Source organism: Anneissia japonica, unplaced genomic scaffold (genome assembly GCF_011630105.1).
Source record: "Anneissia japonica isolate Jap-2015-1 unplaced genomic scaffold, ASM1163010v1 scaffold585_len4108843_cov191, whole genome shotgun sequence".
NCBI classification, from domain to species: domain Eukaryota; kingdom Metazoa; phylum Echinodermata; class Crinoidea; order Comatulida; family Comatulidae; genus Anneissia; species Anneissia japonica.
In genome coordinates, this window is record NW_022716829.1 from 1,773,180 (window position 1) to 1,787,086 (window position 13,907).

Sequence of the window (13,907 nt, forward strand, 5' to 3'; positions counted from 1 at the left end):
ATATGATGGTGATGCTTCCTCAATCCCTTTAGTTCTGGTTCAGTATATTACTGTAAATACTCCATTCATATGGCAAAAACTCATCCTTTTCTACACTTGGAGCCGATTTCTTGGCAATTATAATGAAGCTTAAAACAGATTAGTGCCTTCTATAATGCCATTGAATCCAAGGTAGTGAAACCTTATACAGTAGGTCTGACCTTAACTCATTTGAGTTGCACTAAGATGTTTTAATGGGAATGGTGACCCATTTTAGTGTGGTATCACCTTAGTAAGTTATCACCTTAGTTACATATATATCATATTTCATCTTATTTTAAATTTTGATAAAATTCAATCTCAATGAATCTAAATTATTATGTTTAATAACAAACACTATGTGATTGTTACTTTCCTTCACATTGCGTTTGTTAACACAAAATAACAATTTTGAAAAAAGTTATATTTACTTGATTTCTTTAAAACTATTCTTAGAATCCTGTAATAACTTGTCAAAACTGGCCCATTTTTGGGACACAATTTTTCGGATAAAATAATGCCAAATGTACTGCTGTGAATAGATAGCATTGTTGACCTACACCCTCTAGTGTTCAAGACTGATTGATTAGTCTCCATACTGTCTACTGTTTGGTGTTCTTCATTTAGCGGCTGGATGGTTTTGGGCTACCTTTTGATGGTGATTCTGCACGTGGGGTATGAACTCTCAGAATCTCTGCTTTGGACGATTTTCCTATTTAAAATAAAAAATTGTTATTAGTTGGTTGACATTCAAATCACAAATACAATCTTTTGTATTAAGCCCTGTCTAGAATATCAAATTTGACAAATAAATGGCTAAATAATGGTCATGATGACATCACATCATTACCATATATAGGCACATAATTACTATATATGGGCATACAAAATATTTTTGTCAAATAAATTTAATAGTAAGGACAGGGCTTTAGGCATATTGGGATTTAATTTTATTTATTTATTTTATTATTTTTTTAATTTATTTATTTTTTTTATTTATTTTTTTTTTTAATTTTTTTTATTTCTATTATGAAATTTATCAATAGTATGATGGTATTTGATGCAGGGGGTAGTGTAAAGGCCAACTCAGACAGCGTCGTACGACGCAGCCCGACGCGATTTGTTGTCGCGTCGGGTCTGTGTGAGTTGAACGCAGACGTGATGGTGTGCGTCGGGGGCAGTCGCGTAGTAGAATATTAAACGTGTTTAATATTTCTCACGACGGCTTAAGACTGTCCCCGACGATAAATAGGGTCGGGCTGCGTCGGCCGACCCTGTCTGAGTTGGCCTTAAAAGGTTCATTCATTGGGTTTGTTTGTGGGGTTTTGAACCATAGAAGGCCATCTGGGAATTGGAGAGAAATAGTATACTTATAGATTAATTGTACTGATATGTTGAGACTTTTACTGTACCTTGGTTTTCCTTTGACTTTTGTGGAGAGAAGTTTTTCCGTCCGTTGTCATTATCGTAAGCATAGCGAGAGAACCTTGTGTGATCATCTTCATAGAATTTGTCTACTTCGCCATATCCATTTTGTAAATTCATATTAGATGGTGGTTGTTGGTAAGAGGCAGGATCGAACTGCTGTTTTTGAAGGCGCTCTTCTTCTGTTACCACAGCTGATCGAATCATGTCCAGCACTAAATCCTTCTCTGTATTATTTAAATTTATGAAGATGAATCAGTGCTGGTAGTTATTTTAGTCATTATAGTAAGAATTCTGACTACTTTTATTATTGTTACTTCTTTTTTATTATCGATTATATTTTAGTATTACGTTCTCTAATGCAAGACTTAGAATAAGGGATATCGTAACTGTTCTGTGGTGTCTGGTGACACTTTTGTGAATGTTATTCAGGCTAAACATTCTTCATCAATATTCAACTTTATGTCATATCTTTTATTAAAGTATTTCTTACCTCTGGAATTCGCTGAAACCAACCAAGACTGGATAGCACTAACAGAGTCTGTTTGTAGAATCTGACAAAGCATTTCCAATACCTATCAAAACAAAAATTAATAAAATTGCCCAAATATAAAAACAGCTTTAATTAACCATTAGTATATATTTGAAACCAGCTTAAATAATATTGTATATTTGATTAATAATATATATTTGATTTGAAATTTTTAACAAACTTAGCAACCACTTTTAAATCATTTGATATAATGATTGTTTAGCCTAGGTATTAATAACACAGAATAAGATTCCCCTTCCCGCTACAACCCAGATGTGCTTATGGTTTAAGGATATGGTGTTTGTGTTTGAGCTAAAGCCGATTTAAGATATAGGCTTCTATGTCTGTGATACAGATGTATTATAGAATTCTTTCTTTGGGTGGTTGGGTGAATCAATATTTTCTTAAGCACCAGTTCATGTAATTTGGGTTCTTAGACCTACGGGTAATTGATACTTACAAGGGATTCATTAGCTTGTTCAGGTTGGATATGATTAAAATGTTGCGGTTCCCGTTGTCTTTGCCTTGAGAATCCCCGCTGCATAGCCCGAGACGGTGGTGGTATTAGTCGGCCTGTGTCGGATGAGTAAACAGAAGTCCTACGAGGCTGTTCTTGTTGCTGTTCTCGTAATTCTTTTGGAAGGCCTAGCCCTGCTTTCTCAGTAAGCTCCCGTAATTCGTCACGCCATGTGTCTGTCATTGGTACTAATTAGAAAAATAGTTAATTAGTTAACAAAGTAATATGTAATCTGTTGAAATACTGTACGTTCATTTGTAAATTTACATGCATTAATAATTATTTTTGAAATATTTTTAGTTGCTCATCTCATTTTTTTGGTATGTGAAATTTTATATTAGAAAAATATTTATGAAAATTATAATGAAATTTAAAACTTAAGTGTAAAAAGTTAGGCTTAATTTGTTTTTCCTATTACAAAAGTGATCAGTTAGAATGGGAAAAAAATGAAATAAATGAATTAATATAGTCACAATTTAGTGAATCAAACCTCTGTGGGGGGTTTAGTTGTAATTGTGGAAAACATGCAAACAAATTATTAAATGTCAATTAATTTTGAAGATTTCTTGGATTCAGTAATAACTGATAAATAAAATTAATAGATTAGTTGCTCACAGACAATTTTACATGACAGTAATTTGGTTAAATATTATTATTTTGTTTGTTTTTGTAGTAATAATGTGGTTAAATATTATTATTTCTTTTGTTTTTGTAGTAAAACTATGAATATACTTACTAACACCAAACCTTGGATCAGCTTTTTCTTTGAAACCTAATGGGTATGTACTAAGCCCAGTGATTGTGTTGATTGGGAACATTTGAGAGTTAATTGTTGGGTTGAGGTTCTGAATCTTATAATTATGTCTGTTAATTGTTGGGGGAATGCTGTAAGAATATAGTCTTCGGCTCTCGGCAGTAGAAGGTTTGTTTTTCCCATATCTTGCGTTTGACAAATACCCATCATCATGTACTGAACAAATCGGGACGTCTAGCAAACCTGCAGTGTAACAAGATGCGTGCATGAGAGTGCATTTGTAGGGGTAGATCCTTCCTCATCTGACTGCCAGTAACGATCCCTTAGTTGTCCCGTTGCATAGGAATCATGTTATGTTGCTATGTGAAGTGGCCACATGCATGTTTGGTTGCCAGGAAACAATCCCCAAGTAGGTTGTTAGCATAGCTGATTAGTATTATCAATGTTTAAATTAGCTCGAGGCTGTGCGAGTTTCTTTCATGCTGCATTTGCAAAATATATTTTATGGTTTGATAAATTGATGTTGACATTCTAGATATGCAATTTTTTTCTAAGCAAAGTATTAATTAATAGCAGTGTATTCTCTATTTGATTTATAATTCTAATTTGTATTTTGATGTTAAAGATTGCAGAATGGATTGAGATTCAGGTGATCATACTTCTCATCATAGCAGTATTTTTTAGTTTGGTGATTGTAGTTTCTACAAGTAAACATACATGCTTTTCATAATGTTGTTAATATGTGCCATGAATTGTATTTTGGTTTAATTTGTGCAATTTAAAGTATTGTGAATTATATTTGATGTTTTAAACAGAAAATGTTAGTTCAATTAGTTGTTAATGGTTGTAAATAAAAAGGTAAAACTTTATTATTATACGGTAATATATATATATATATATACTGTCTCTTATACACATCTAGATGTGTATAAGAGACAGGGTGTCTCAACCAAAGTTACATGGACCACTTACTCAATCCAAATTTCTGGTTGTTTTTTTTACTCAAATTTGGTAGTAATATCTGTCGATCGAAACCCTTCTGGAAGTGGAGGGATGGTGATTTTAAACCATTGTTATAATGCATCCCAGGTACAGGCAACTGGTAGGATCTTTGTGGCATTTCAGATGTGGGTGGTCTTCTTCGGTAAACTGGGAGGGGGAGAATGCCATCATCGTGGACAGCGCAAATAGGGGCATCATTTAATCCTTGGAAGAAAACGTGCAAGATAAAAATAAAATTAACAACTTAAAACATATTTTAAAAATATTAAATTAACATTGAAGTAAATAAAAAACAGTGATACAGTATAACAACATATAATTATTAATGGTAACAAATGCAATATAATATAATTATGGAGGAGAGGAGGAAGAAGAATAGAATGAAGTGGGACAAGGAGGATGCAAACAACATCTCATTTATGATAAGCATCTGTTCAATAGAATTTGATTGACAACTTATGGAAAGATTGTATTGATCGAAATTTATAGTTCATAGTTCACTTTATTTGTCCTTTTGGAAATTCAGTGAATGCATTCCTACACAATTCAATCATGAATATCTAACACAATCTTGCCAGTGGATAATTACTACGAAAATCGATTGGGTTTATTTTTGTAACCCATATCAGTATTACGATAATAATCATTGGATACTTTATAATCCATCTCAGAAATTAATAATAATGAAAATTATATTGTTGGAAGCAGTTGACCTATATAATTAATATATATTGATTTTATGCAACCAATTTTAGTCAAATTGCAAGTATTATTTTTGTCAATCAGTATAAAGTTTGAAGTATATTGCTTGAATTTGAAGGAGATTCTCACAAGCAACCTAGATTAGTCAAATTGCCATCTATCTTTAATACTAATATTGATTACTGAGCTGTAACATGATAGCTTGTCAACTTATTTTTGGAAATAAATTTCCTTTTTTAAGACTTCTTTTCAAGTATTTAATCTCACACTAGAGAATAACACAAATATACAGGATCGCTTTCTTAAAAATTAAAGTAATAATTTTTTGAAGTATAGTTACCAGATTTGATTATTGCTATTAATAGTTTGACTGTCATCACAACAGCTTCATTAGTTAAACCAATTGATTCATGGCATGTGACCACTCAAGGTGGGGTAATCACACAATAGTGGATAATAATGATTATTATAACTATTGATTTTGTTGTAATTTTTATTACTTTTTTTATATAAATTCTGTATAAGATGCTTCATTAACTTTTTTAAATATACTAATAATGTAATTCAATTTTAAAAGAAATGATACTTTCACATTTGTAATGGATTTAGGTTGGCTGCCTTTGAGCAATCAATTGGGTTGTTTGGAAAGCACCTTATCACAAGATAATACACTTATAATTGTGCCCTGTCTGCCACTGTAGATTTAAAAAGCTAACATGTGTATGTTGCTGGGGTACTTATGAGCTTGTTGGAATGTTTATTGCCATGCTGTGTGTGGGTTGTTGATTAAGTCTCATTCAAAGGGTTCTTTAGAAGCAATCCAGTATTGATCTGCCTTTGCATTCACAAACCTATTCTGTGTCCAGCTCATATTTAACCAAATACTCCACTTCATAAATTTACTAACTTATAACACTATATTTATTTTATTATAATTATTTACGTATTACAATGACAGCATTATAGTGCAATTGTTTTATCTTATATATTTATAATGACATTTTTGCCCCTAGGGACAAAGTCTAGGGGCAAGTTTTTCAGACTGACACCATAAAAAATAGGAATATTTTTGGTCATTTTTATTTAGTCATTAACATTTTATTTATTACTCATAGAGTCATATTATTATATATTAAAACAAAGAAAATTCAGCTTATAATTTGTGTTTATCATTGGTAAAAATTATATGTTTTGCAAGTACTCTATCTGCTTTTAAAACATGTTTTTTGTTGCAAAGGGAATATTATGCATTGCAATTTTTTTTCAAATATATTTGAGATGCTGGAAACTACCTACTAACTGGCTAAACTAATATGCATCTTGTATTATTCATTTAAAGATAAAAACGTTTCAAGCCTCGAAGATGTGTTTGTTCCTACCCTTGATGTGGCGGACACGTCCTGGATGTGGGTTGTGCCTGAAGAATGGATTTTGGCTGAGTTGTCCAAACCTGGTGCCTGAGGTTGTTGCCGGCCTAGAACCTGCAAAGTCTTTTCTCGTCGTTGGTAACATACTAGTTTTCATATTGTAACCCAGTGTGTTTGGGACAACGAGTGGTTGACCATTTGATGGATTAAACACTGGCATATTTATTTCTGTTAAGAAAATAATAGTAATAATAATGAAAACTTTTAAAGTGCCGGTATCCATTTAAAGAAAACGCTCATGGCACCCCTCCACAAGAAGTAAAAAATAAAACAGACAAAAAAGTATGACAGAAAAGCAAGAAATGCAAATGTATTTTATCATAAGCAAAAGTTTTTAATAAAAAAAAAAAAGAAAAAAGAATATAACATAATAAATTTTAATTAATTACATAAGAAACAGTAAAAGAAATCACCTACATTTTAATAAGTCAATATTTAATCTTTGACAGTAAAAGAAATCACCTACACCTTTGTTATGCCACTGACTATAGGTGTAAATATAGCAGTTCAATTTTAGTCATAAAAATACCCAGAAAACAGAATTTAAAAACAACCTCTTATATGAGATATGTTGGAGAACCTATAAAACAGATTTATTATGCTATAAGTTTATTTTATTAATCTATAAGTTTAAGTTTTGTCTTATCATTTTGTCTTTTGGAGTTATGTTACTGGAATAATTTTTTTGTATAATAGAAATCCAAAATAACAGAAAATGCCCTATTGCGTTTCTTGTTGAATCTACAAGACATCATCATTTATATTTCATAAATTTGTTTCAATCTAAAGTTTAAGTTTCCAACATTTCTTGCTTTACTATTCTCTGGATATCTAAAGAGTCATAATGTTTTTTATCATTATTGCTGATGACCTAGTTACAAATAAATCTGTTTTCTTTAAGTCTCTCTGAATTTGATTATTCATGTATATACTGTCGGAACACATGCAACACTATATCTTTATCAAGAATAATAATTAATAATTATACATGTGTTTGAAACACCTAAACACATCCTCCCGGTTTCCCACCCTGCACAGAAACTCCTACATCTGGTGGACCACCTCCTATCTACTATAAAAAATTAAATGAATTTTTTATTTGGTAGTTTGCAATGGCCATTGTCTTGGTGATAGATATGGCAGAATGTCTTTGGTGATATAAACAATTATAACTCATTAGGAATGCAGAAGCAAATGCCCTCATTGTAAGCCTGCTGGAATTGACAGTAATTGCATTATTAAGAGTGATGTGCTCATTTCAATTATGTCGTTTGAATGACAATAGAGGTGACATTGTTAACCATGTTAATAGTTTACCTCCACTGCAGTTGAATCAAGGTTATTCTACCTACTGTTTTCCTGGGGTTTTGTTTTTTCCCCATGTTTCATTTTTTCAATTAATTTTATTTCCCATCATTAAAATTACGTCGTCAAAGTGACTCCACACAAAAAACAGATGGAGGAAGCACAACAAAAAGCCAGCACCACAGTGTCTTTACAATACAAGAAATATGCCCGGTTACCGGGGTAATAGTGTAAAGGGAATACAGGCTTTCAAAATCATTCATAAAAACCATAAGATGGATAAGATTATTACTATTTTTGTCATGTAGTTCACACTCACATAATAAAACACAGCACAAAGCAAAAAAATGAAGATTTGTATATTTTTATTAATTTTTATTTTTATTCGTTTATGTTTATATATACATCAATGTAATGTATTCATTTATTTAATAATGTATATTTATTTAGGTATGTGAACATAAAATGATTTGAGATGACATGAGATGAGATGTGGTATGCTTGACTTTCAAATGGACCTTTCCGCTAAGCTCCGCCCCTTGGATATTGTTGCTAAGGTCCCACAAGTCAGCGGTGTTAAAACATACGCGAACATGTGCGTTTGTGGGACAACACGTGTGTTTGTAAGACGCGCGCGTATTCCTAGCGCTGTTTTGATTAGTCAGTTGTTAAGTTTGATTGACACTCCGGAAAGGTCTATTGTACGTCTATCTACCAAACCAGCTGTGTCTACATAACTTCTGACACCTACTTAAGTTCGTGTACTCGCGTAGTGTATTCCTACTTATATTTTGTATAGTACAGTATCAGTCTGATAACTGAATGGTCTAAAATGTTTACATTTTTTATGTCAACGATCTCTTTCATGGAATGAAATTAAATTAAATTTTAAAATAATAATCTTTAATTTTACACGTGTATTTATTATATATTTTCCATAAATCCAATAGATCTACTAATACAGGCTAATATAATATTCAGATAACCTTAATTTTCTTCACACACATCAAATAGAAAATGCATACACTCGTCCCAATCATAGCATTTGAAAAGTTTAAAATAGTAGAGTTCTTCTTTGGAAGTAGGGTTGCTTAAAATACATAGTTGGAAGACGGGTACATTTTTTTAAATTTCATTTCCGAAGACCCCATTCCAAGTACGGTCTAATTGTTCTTTTAGCACTTACAGGGGGTGAGGGCTAGCATTTTGTATGTTGAGAATACCAAACCACCTCTCCGCCCACCCTCTCCTTTTCCAGTGGGAAGTGGCGTATCTGGTGTCTTGAAATGGTTGTGGGGAGGGCTGCCGCTGTGCGAAGATGAAGTTGGTGAGCTCGAGGATTAAGTGAGGGGTACGGGTGCTACCTCGCTAAATACTGTAAATTGTTTTTGCGGTCATTTTGAAATACTTGAACGTGATTTTTGGTCGGCATGGGGGGAGCGACTGGGGAATATTATATTCCCTCTCTGTGCAACCCCTTGATAACGTCACTACCTCTCCCCTTCAAGTTTTTCTAATTCCTCTTTGAAGCATGGACCTATTAATAAGTAATAATTAAGTAAATCAGGTAGCACTTTAAAGCCACTACTTACCAAACCAGCTTTCATGTACACAGTAACAAAATTCATGTGTACCCTGTACACGAAAGCTTGTCAATAGATGTTCATTATAATTAATAGAATAGTGCGGTTTAAGATTACATATAGACGATTAACGATTTTCGTAAAATCGTTTAGGAGAGTGGCAATACAAACACAATCCTCTATAGTACAGTATTTTTTCAAGTGGATTGAATTTAGAAATAAAATACAATTTAAATTCAAGTTATACCTAAAATACATACAGATCATTGTCACTCTAAGTATTATAAACGTTACTCGTCAACAAAAAATTTATTCTATGAGAAAGTATGAAACAGACTAAAGAATTCCATGACTCACCAACTTTTGCCATTGTTATTTTGGCCTACTGCTTGCAATTACTAATTCTGACAGTTCTCGGAAAATAATGGTAGTGCTTGTTGGATCAACTGTATGTCGGTTAAATCTATTGGGAGAATTTACCAGCCTAATGGGGTACCCGGTAAGCGAAGCGAAGCTCCTCCTCATACCTTGACTCGAGTAGTTTGTGTTCCATTGCTGTGACAATGATCCCGAGAACTTCTGGATCAAAGGTGATTGTTAATAAAATAAACCATGGTACGGATGACTCACAGTACGCTGGCCTGCGGTAGGCCTACAAACCTATATGTAAATTCCGAAATTAAATGCCTATGTTTATGTATTTCGGTGAATTATTATTAACGGAAAACGAAAAAAATACCTCCCTCAAATTTCAGGCGGTAAATTAAATGACTTATTCAATTGTATCAAATAAGCATATGCTGTAAACATTTATTGATACCGCTAATTTTTTTAAGGTCAAACTTATTTACTACAAAAATCATAAGCCTAAATATATTATACCTGAGATGAAAAGTCATGAACCAGTATTATTATTAATATATTTTTTTATTTGAAGGCTATAGGCTAATTAAACTTTTTTTTTTAAAACACAGACAGTATTACAAATATTGATATGAACATTACTGTGGCGTCAAGTAGAGTATAAATGTATAATATTTTTTTAGATTTTTGTTTGCTTTTGTTATCGTGTGTGGTTATCAAGACACTTCAGATTTAGAAAGTGAACTTTGTTTTGTTAAATGACATTACTATTATTTATGGCGGCCTAATTGGTTGTCAAAGTTTATATTGATAATGTTGCTTTATATATCTACTTCTATATTTTCATCAAGTTAGTTTGTGTTTCATTAGCATTAGGCTTAAATTTTCACCTGTTTTCACCTAATCGTTGTTTATGAAATACATGATAAAATCATTATAATCCTGGCATTGCGTATCTAAGGCCATGTGACATGTCTAAATATGGTCATGATGACACCACATGATGCCCATTATGTAGGCATAGGCCTAAACTATCAAACTAAACTATTTAGTTTCAAACTATCAAATTCTATTTGACAAAAACATGTGACATGCCTAAATATGGTCAGATCATGGCCATATATAGGCACCTCATGACTATATATGGGCATACAACTTTTTTTTAATAGTCTGGACAGAGTTTAAGATCTACATTGTATAACAAATATGTTTCTAAATAGTTTTCTTTGCGCAGTGTTGGACATCCATCTGCTTGGCTAAAGCCTTCATAGGCCTTTATATATATTTTTTCATTTCCACCAATGAAGGAAAACCTCTCCGAAATTGGTACCACATTATTGAATCTAGACGAAAAATCGTCAATCACGATAACATGGAAAACGATTACTGTATTGCTTTGCACGACGATGTACCGGTATTTGAAATTCGATTAGACCATCGTTTGATGTAATAATTGTGAATGATAATTAATATAAAATTATATGCTACCATGATTTGAATATGTACAAATATCCATGATTATCGTCCCAGCATTGTTATTGCCTTGAAGTTCAAAGACATACCGAACATGCTTACGTGCAGCGCTCAGTTCGCGTTCCGAGACGCGATCGTGATTTGCGTGTATTTGGCCGACCCGTGATTATACGCCGTAAACACTATAGAAATCTTTGAGGATTTCAACAACCAGAAGTTTTCCAATACATGCGAAAAGAGCCATAAATTACATCTCCTTGGAGACGATCGTGCTCTGCAAGGGGTCAACCAATGTCACATATTTGTGTAGGAAGGAATGAAATACATCATGGTTTCGATATCGAAACAACAAGGGGAACTAGCTGAGAGTCGAGAATGGCCAAGTAAAGGGCAAACGTACCCTGTTCCCCACCGCTACTGTGTTGGGTTTTTAAACATATTATTCGCTGCAGATGGTGAGCTTCCGCCAAAACAGATCAATGATCATACAATCAGCTAAAACCGTTATTCTTCTGTAAAACTGCAGTTTGTTTTATTATCCTTAATTCAACAGTCATATACTATCCGGTGAGGTAAATTGCACGAGGTCATGGAAGATTAGCACAGGAAGATCACGAAAAATAATTGTCAACGCGCACGATTTAGATGGCGAGAAACGAGATTAAAGAACTGAAAAAATGACGTCAAATATTTTCACTGGGAGGCGAAGCAATTTTGCTGAAAAGGCTTATTCCAAGGCTATATTTAATTCGAGACGAAAAAGTTTCTTTAATTTATTTTTTGAACGATGAAATCAATCTCAATCTATCAATCATAGGCCTATTTATTGTCATTGTTCAGAACATAGACATTTGAAATTTTTTTGATTAAAAAAAAAAATTGAAATCATGAAATTTAAGAAATCTATATGCCCTTGATGGGTTGTGTATCCACATGATGTACAGAAATGTATTGAGGAGGAAGTATTCCATACCATACGGTACCATTCATTCTTTCAGCTTACGTCATCTGGCCCATCTCTCAATTATTTGCATGCTTGAGATTTAGTATAGTTCCCCACAAATATTAGTCATTGAAATGGAGTTGCCACCACTGTACGGAATTTATTTGGATAGAATACCAGAGGAAGGCTGGGAAAGTAGAGTACGGGGTTCGGGCGATGGAAAATTCTTTTAAAGGTGGTTTGTAAGGGGTCGTTCACAATTATCAACATTTTCACAAGTGTATTAACGGTACGCTGGGGGATGGGGTAGACAAATTTGTACTCTTTTATATATGCATGAAAACGTTGATTATAAATAACATGCAATATTTAAAATATAGATTTTGATGACCAATTATAATGCAACCATGGATATCATATACAGTTTCATGTAGATAAGTACAGTATAACTTCACAAAAAATGGAGAAAGGTTTTACAAAATCAACATTTTTTAAGTACACTTTCAGAGGGGAACGACCCCTAAATTGGGACAATTATACTTCCTGTAGATCTAAAAATTTGATCTGGGTTTTTCTTGGCCCAAACATCAACTTAAATTCTCGACCCATACATTTTGCATCCGACCATAAAAAAAATATTTGTTTATAGATTTTCAAAATGTAATACTAACTTTAACGTAAATGATCGAGTTATTAATTAATATGACCGCTACCGTCGCCGGTTCTTTAGTTTTTGTTGTGTAAATTTACCCCGCCCGGGGGAAACGTGTAATTCATAAGATCTGACACGAACCGCAATTTAATCTAGCCTGCTGATTGCAGTAAAGAAAGGAACAAAAGTAGCCACCTGTTTCTGCTGAAACCGTCCTTGGTGTGGACAGGTTTAAGAAATATTAATAAGAACACTGACTCAGCAAGTCGCTCTACCCTAAAACCAACCCCCAAAGCAAACAGGTGTACTTAAAATAATAAAATTTTAAGAAAAAATGTAATGTGCATATAGACAGTCCTTCTGAAAGTTAAGCTATAGCAGTATAGGTTATATAAATGACTTACGTGTCTGTGTTAAAGTAGAATACTAATCGAGCTCAATCATAATTGTAGACTACGCATAGAATATGCAGTACCGGTATTTAAAATTGATTCGATAAGCCCATGATCAGACCAACGGCGAGTTATATCTGAATAGTACATCGGCATATGTCTGAATTCAAGAAGTGTAATTTGTTGATGATACGACACGAACTCTCGTATATTGGAAAGAACTTCTACACGTCACGAAAAGACGATAAAGATTCAAGAAACTATAAATGATTATTAAAAGTATGAGTTTTAAATCAAGAATGCTAGTTAAAATCGTTCTGAACATACCTTTATTTTGTATATATCTCCGTTTACTTTCTTATAGTTATTGTTGTTCGACAAGACCTTCCCTAGTTTTACAGTATAACCAAGCTTCTAAAAAGGCTGTTCTACACACACGATTACCCACAACTTCTTAATGTTTGGGGTGTCCATCCATGCAATGGACCACGCCATGTGATTGGCCAACCCGTTGCTATGGGAAGCTATTCAGACGTTTCCCACGGGACAATAGAAATGAATGATTTCTTATTGATTTGCGTAGGCTCTTGTACGATGTTTCAAACATTGGGCAAACAAAAGCGGGTTACTTCAACAAATAAACTCACAGCGAGTTTATAAAGGTCCGAGGAACAAAAAAAATATCCCAACATTTATAACCGTCTTTTTAATTTATTGTTTGCCCTTTGCCAAATGATCAAACAACTCTGTTTTGTTGAGTCTTGTGATTTTATTCTATGTATACATTTAACAGCTTTGGATGAACTCTAAATATCCATA

At 33.1% G+C, this 13,907-nt stretch overlaps 1 protein-coding gene across 4 annotated transcripts; it reads right to left on the bottom strand.

Moving 5' to 3' along the window:
* Window positions 1–6: 6 nt before the first annotated feature.
* On the bottom strand, window positions 7–13,573 carry LOC117109842 (protein TBATA-like). Of its 4 annotated transcripts, none has more exons than XM_033252283.1 (7): window positions 13,416–13,573; window positions 6,330–6,545; window positions 3,229–3,489; window positions 2,436–2,680; window positions 1,937–2,018; window positions 1,431–1,670; window positions 7–730 (listed from the first exon to the last, which is right to left on the bottom strand). In XM_033252283.1, the coding sequence occupies exons 2-7, from the start codon at window positions 6,535–6,537 to the stop codon at window positions 642–644; spliced, it is 1,125 nt and encodes a 374-aa protein (XP_033108174.1). In that variant the 5' UTR covers window positions 6,538–6,545; window positions 13,416–13,573; the 3' UTR covers window positions 7–641. The 4 variants fall into 4 exon arrangements, with proteins under 4 accessions (XP_033108174.1, XP_033108173.1, XP_033108170.1 ...); XM_033252282.1 differs by lacking the exon at window positions 13,416–13,573 and adding an exon at window positions 9,623–9,804; XM_033252279.1 differs by lacking the exon at window positions 13,416–13,573 and having other exon boundaries at window positions 6,330–6,817.
* Between the last annotated feature and the right edge of the window lie 334 nt (window positions 13,574–13,907).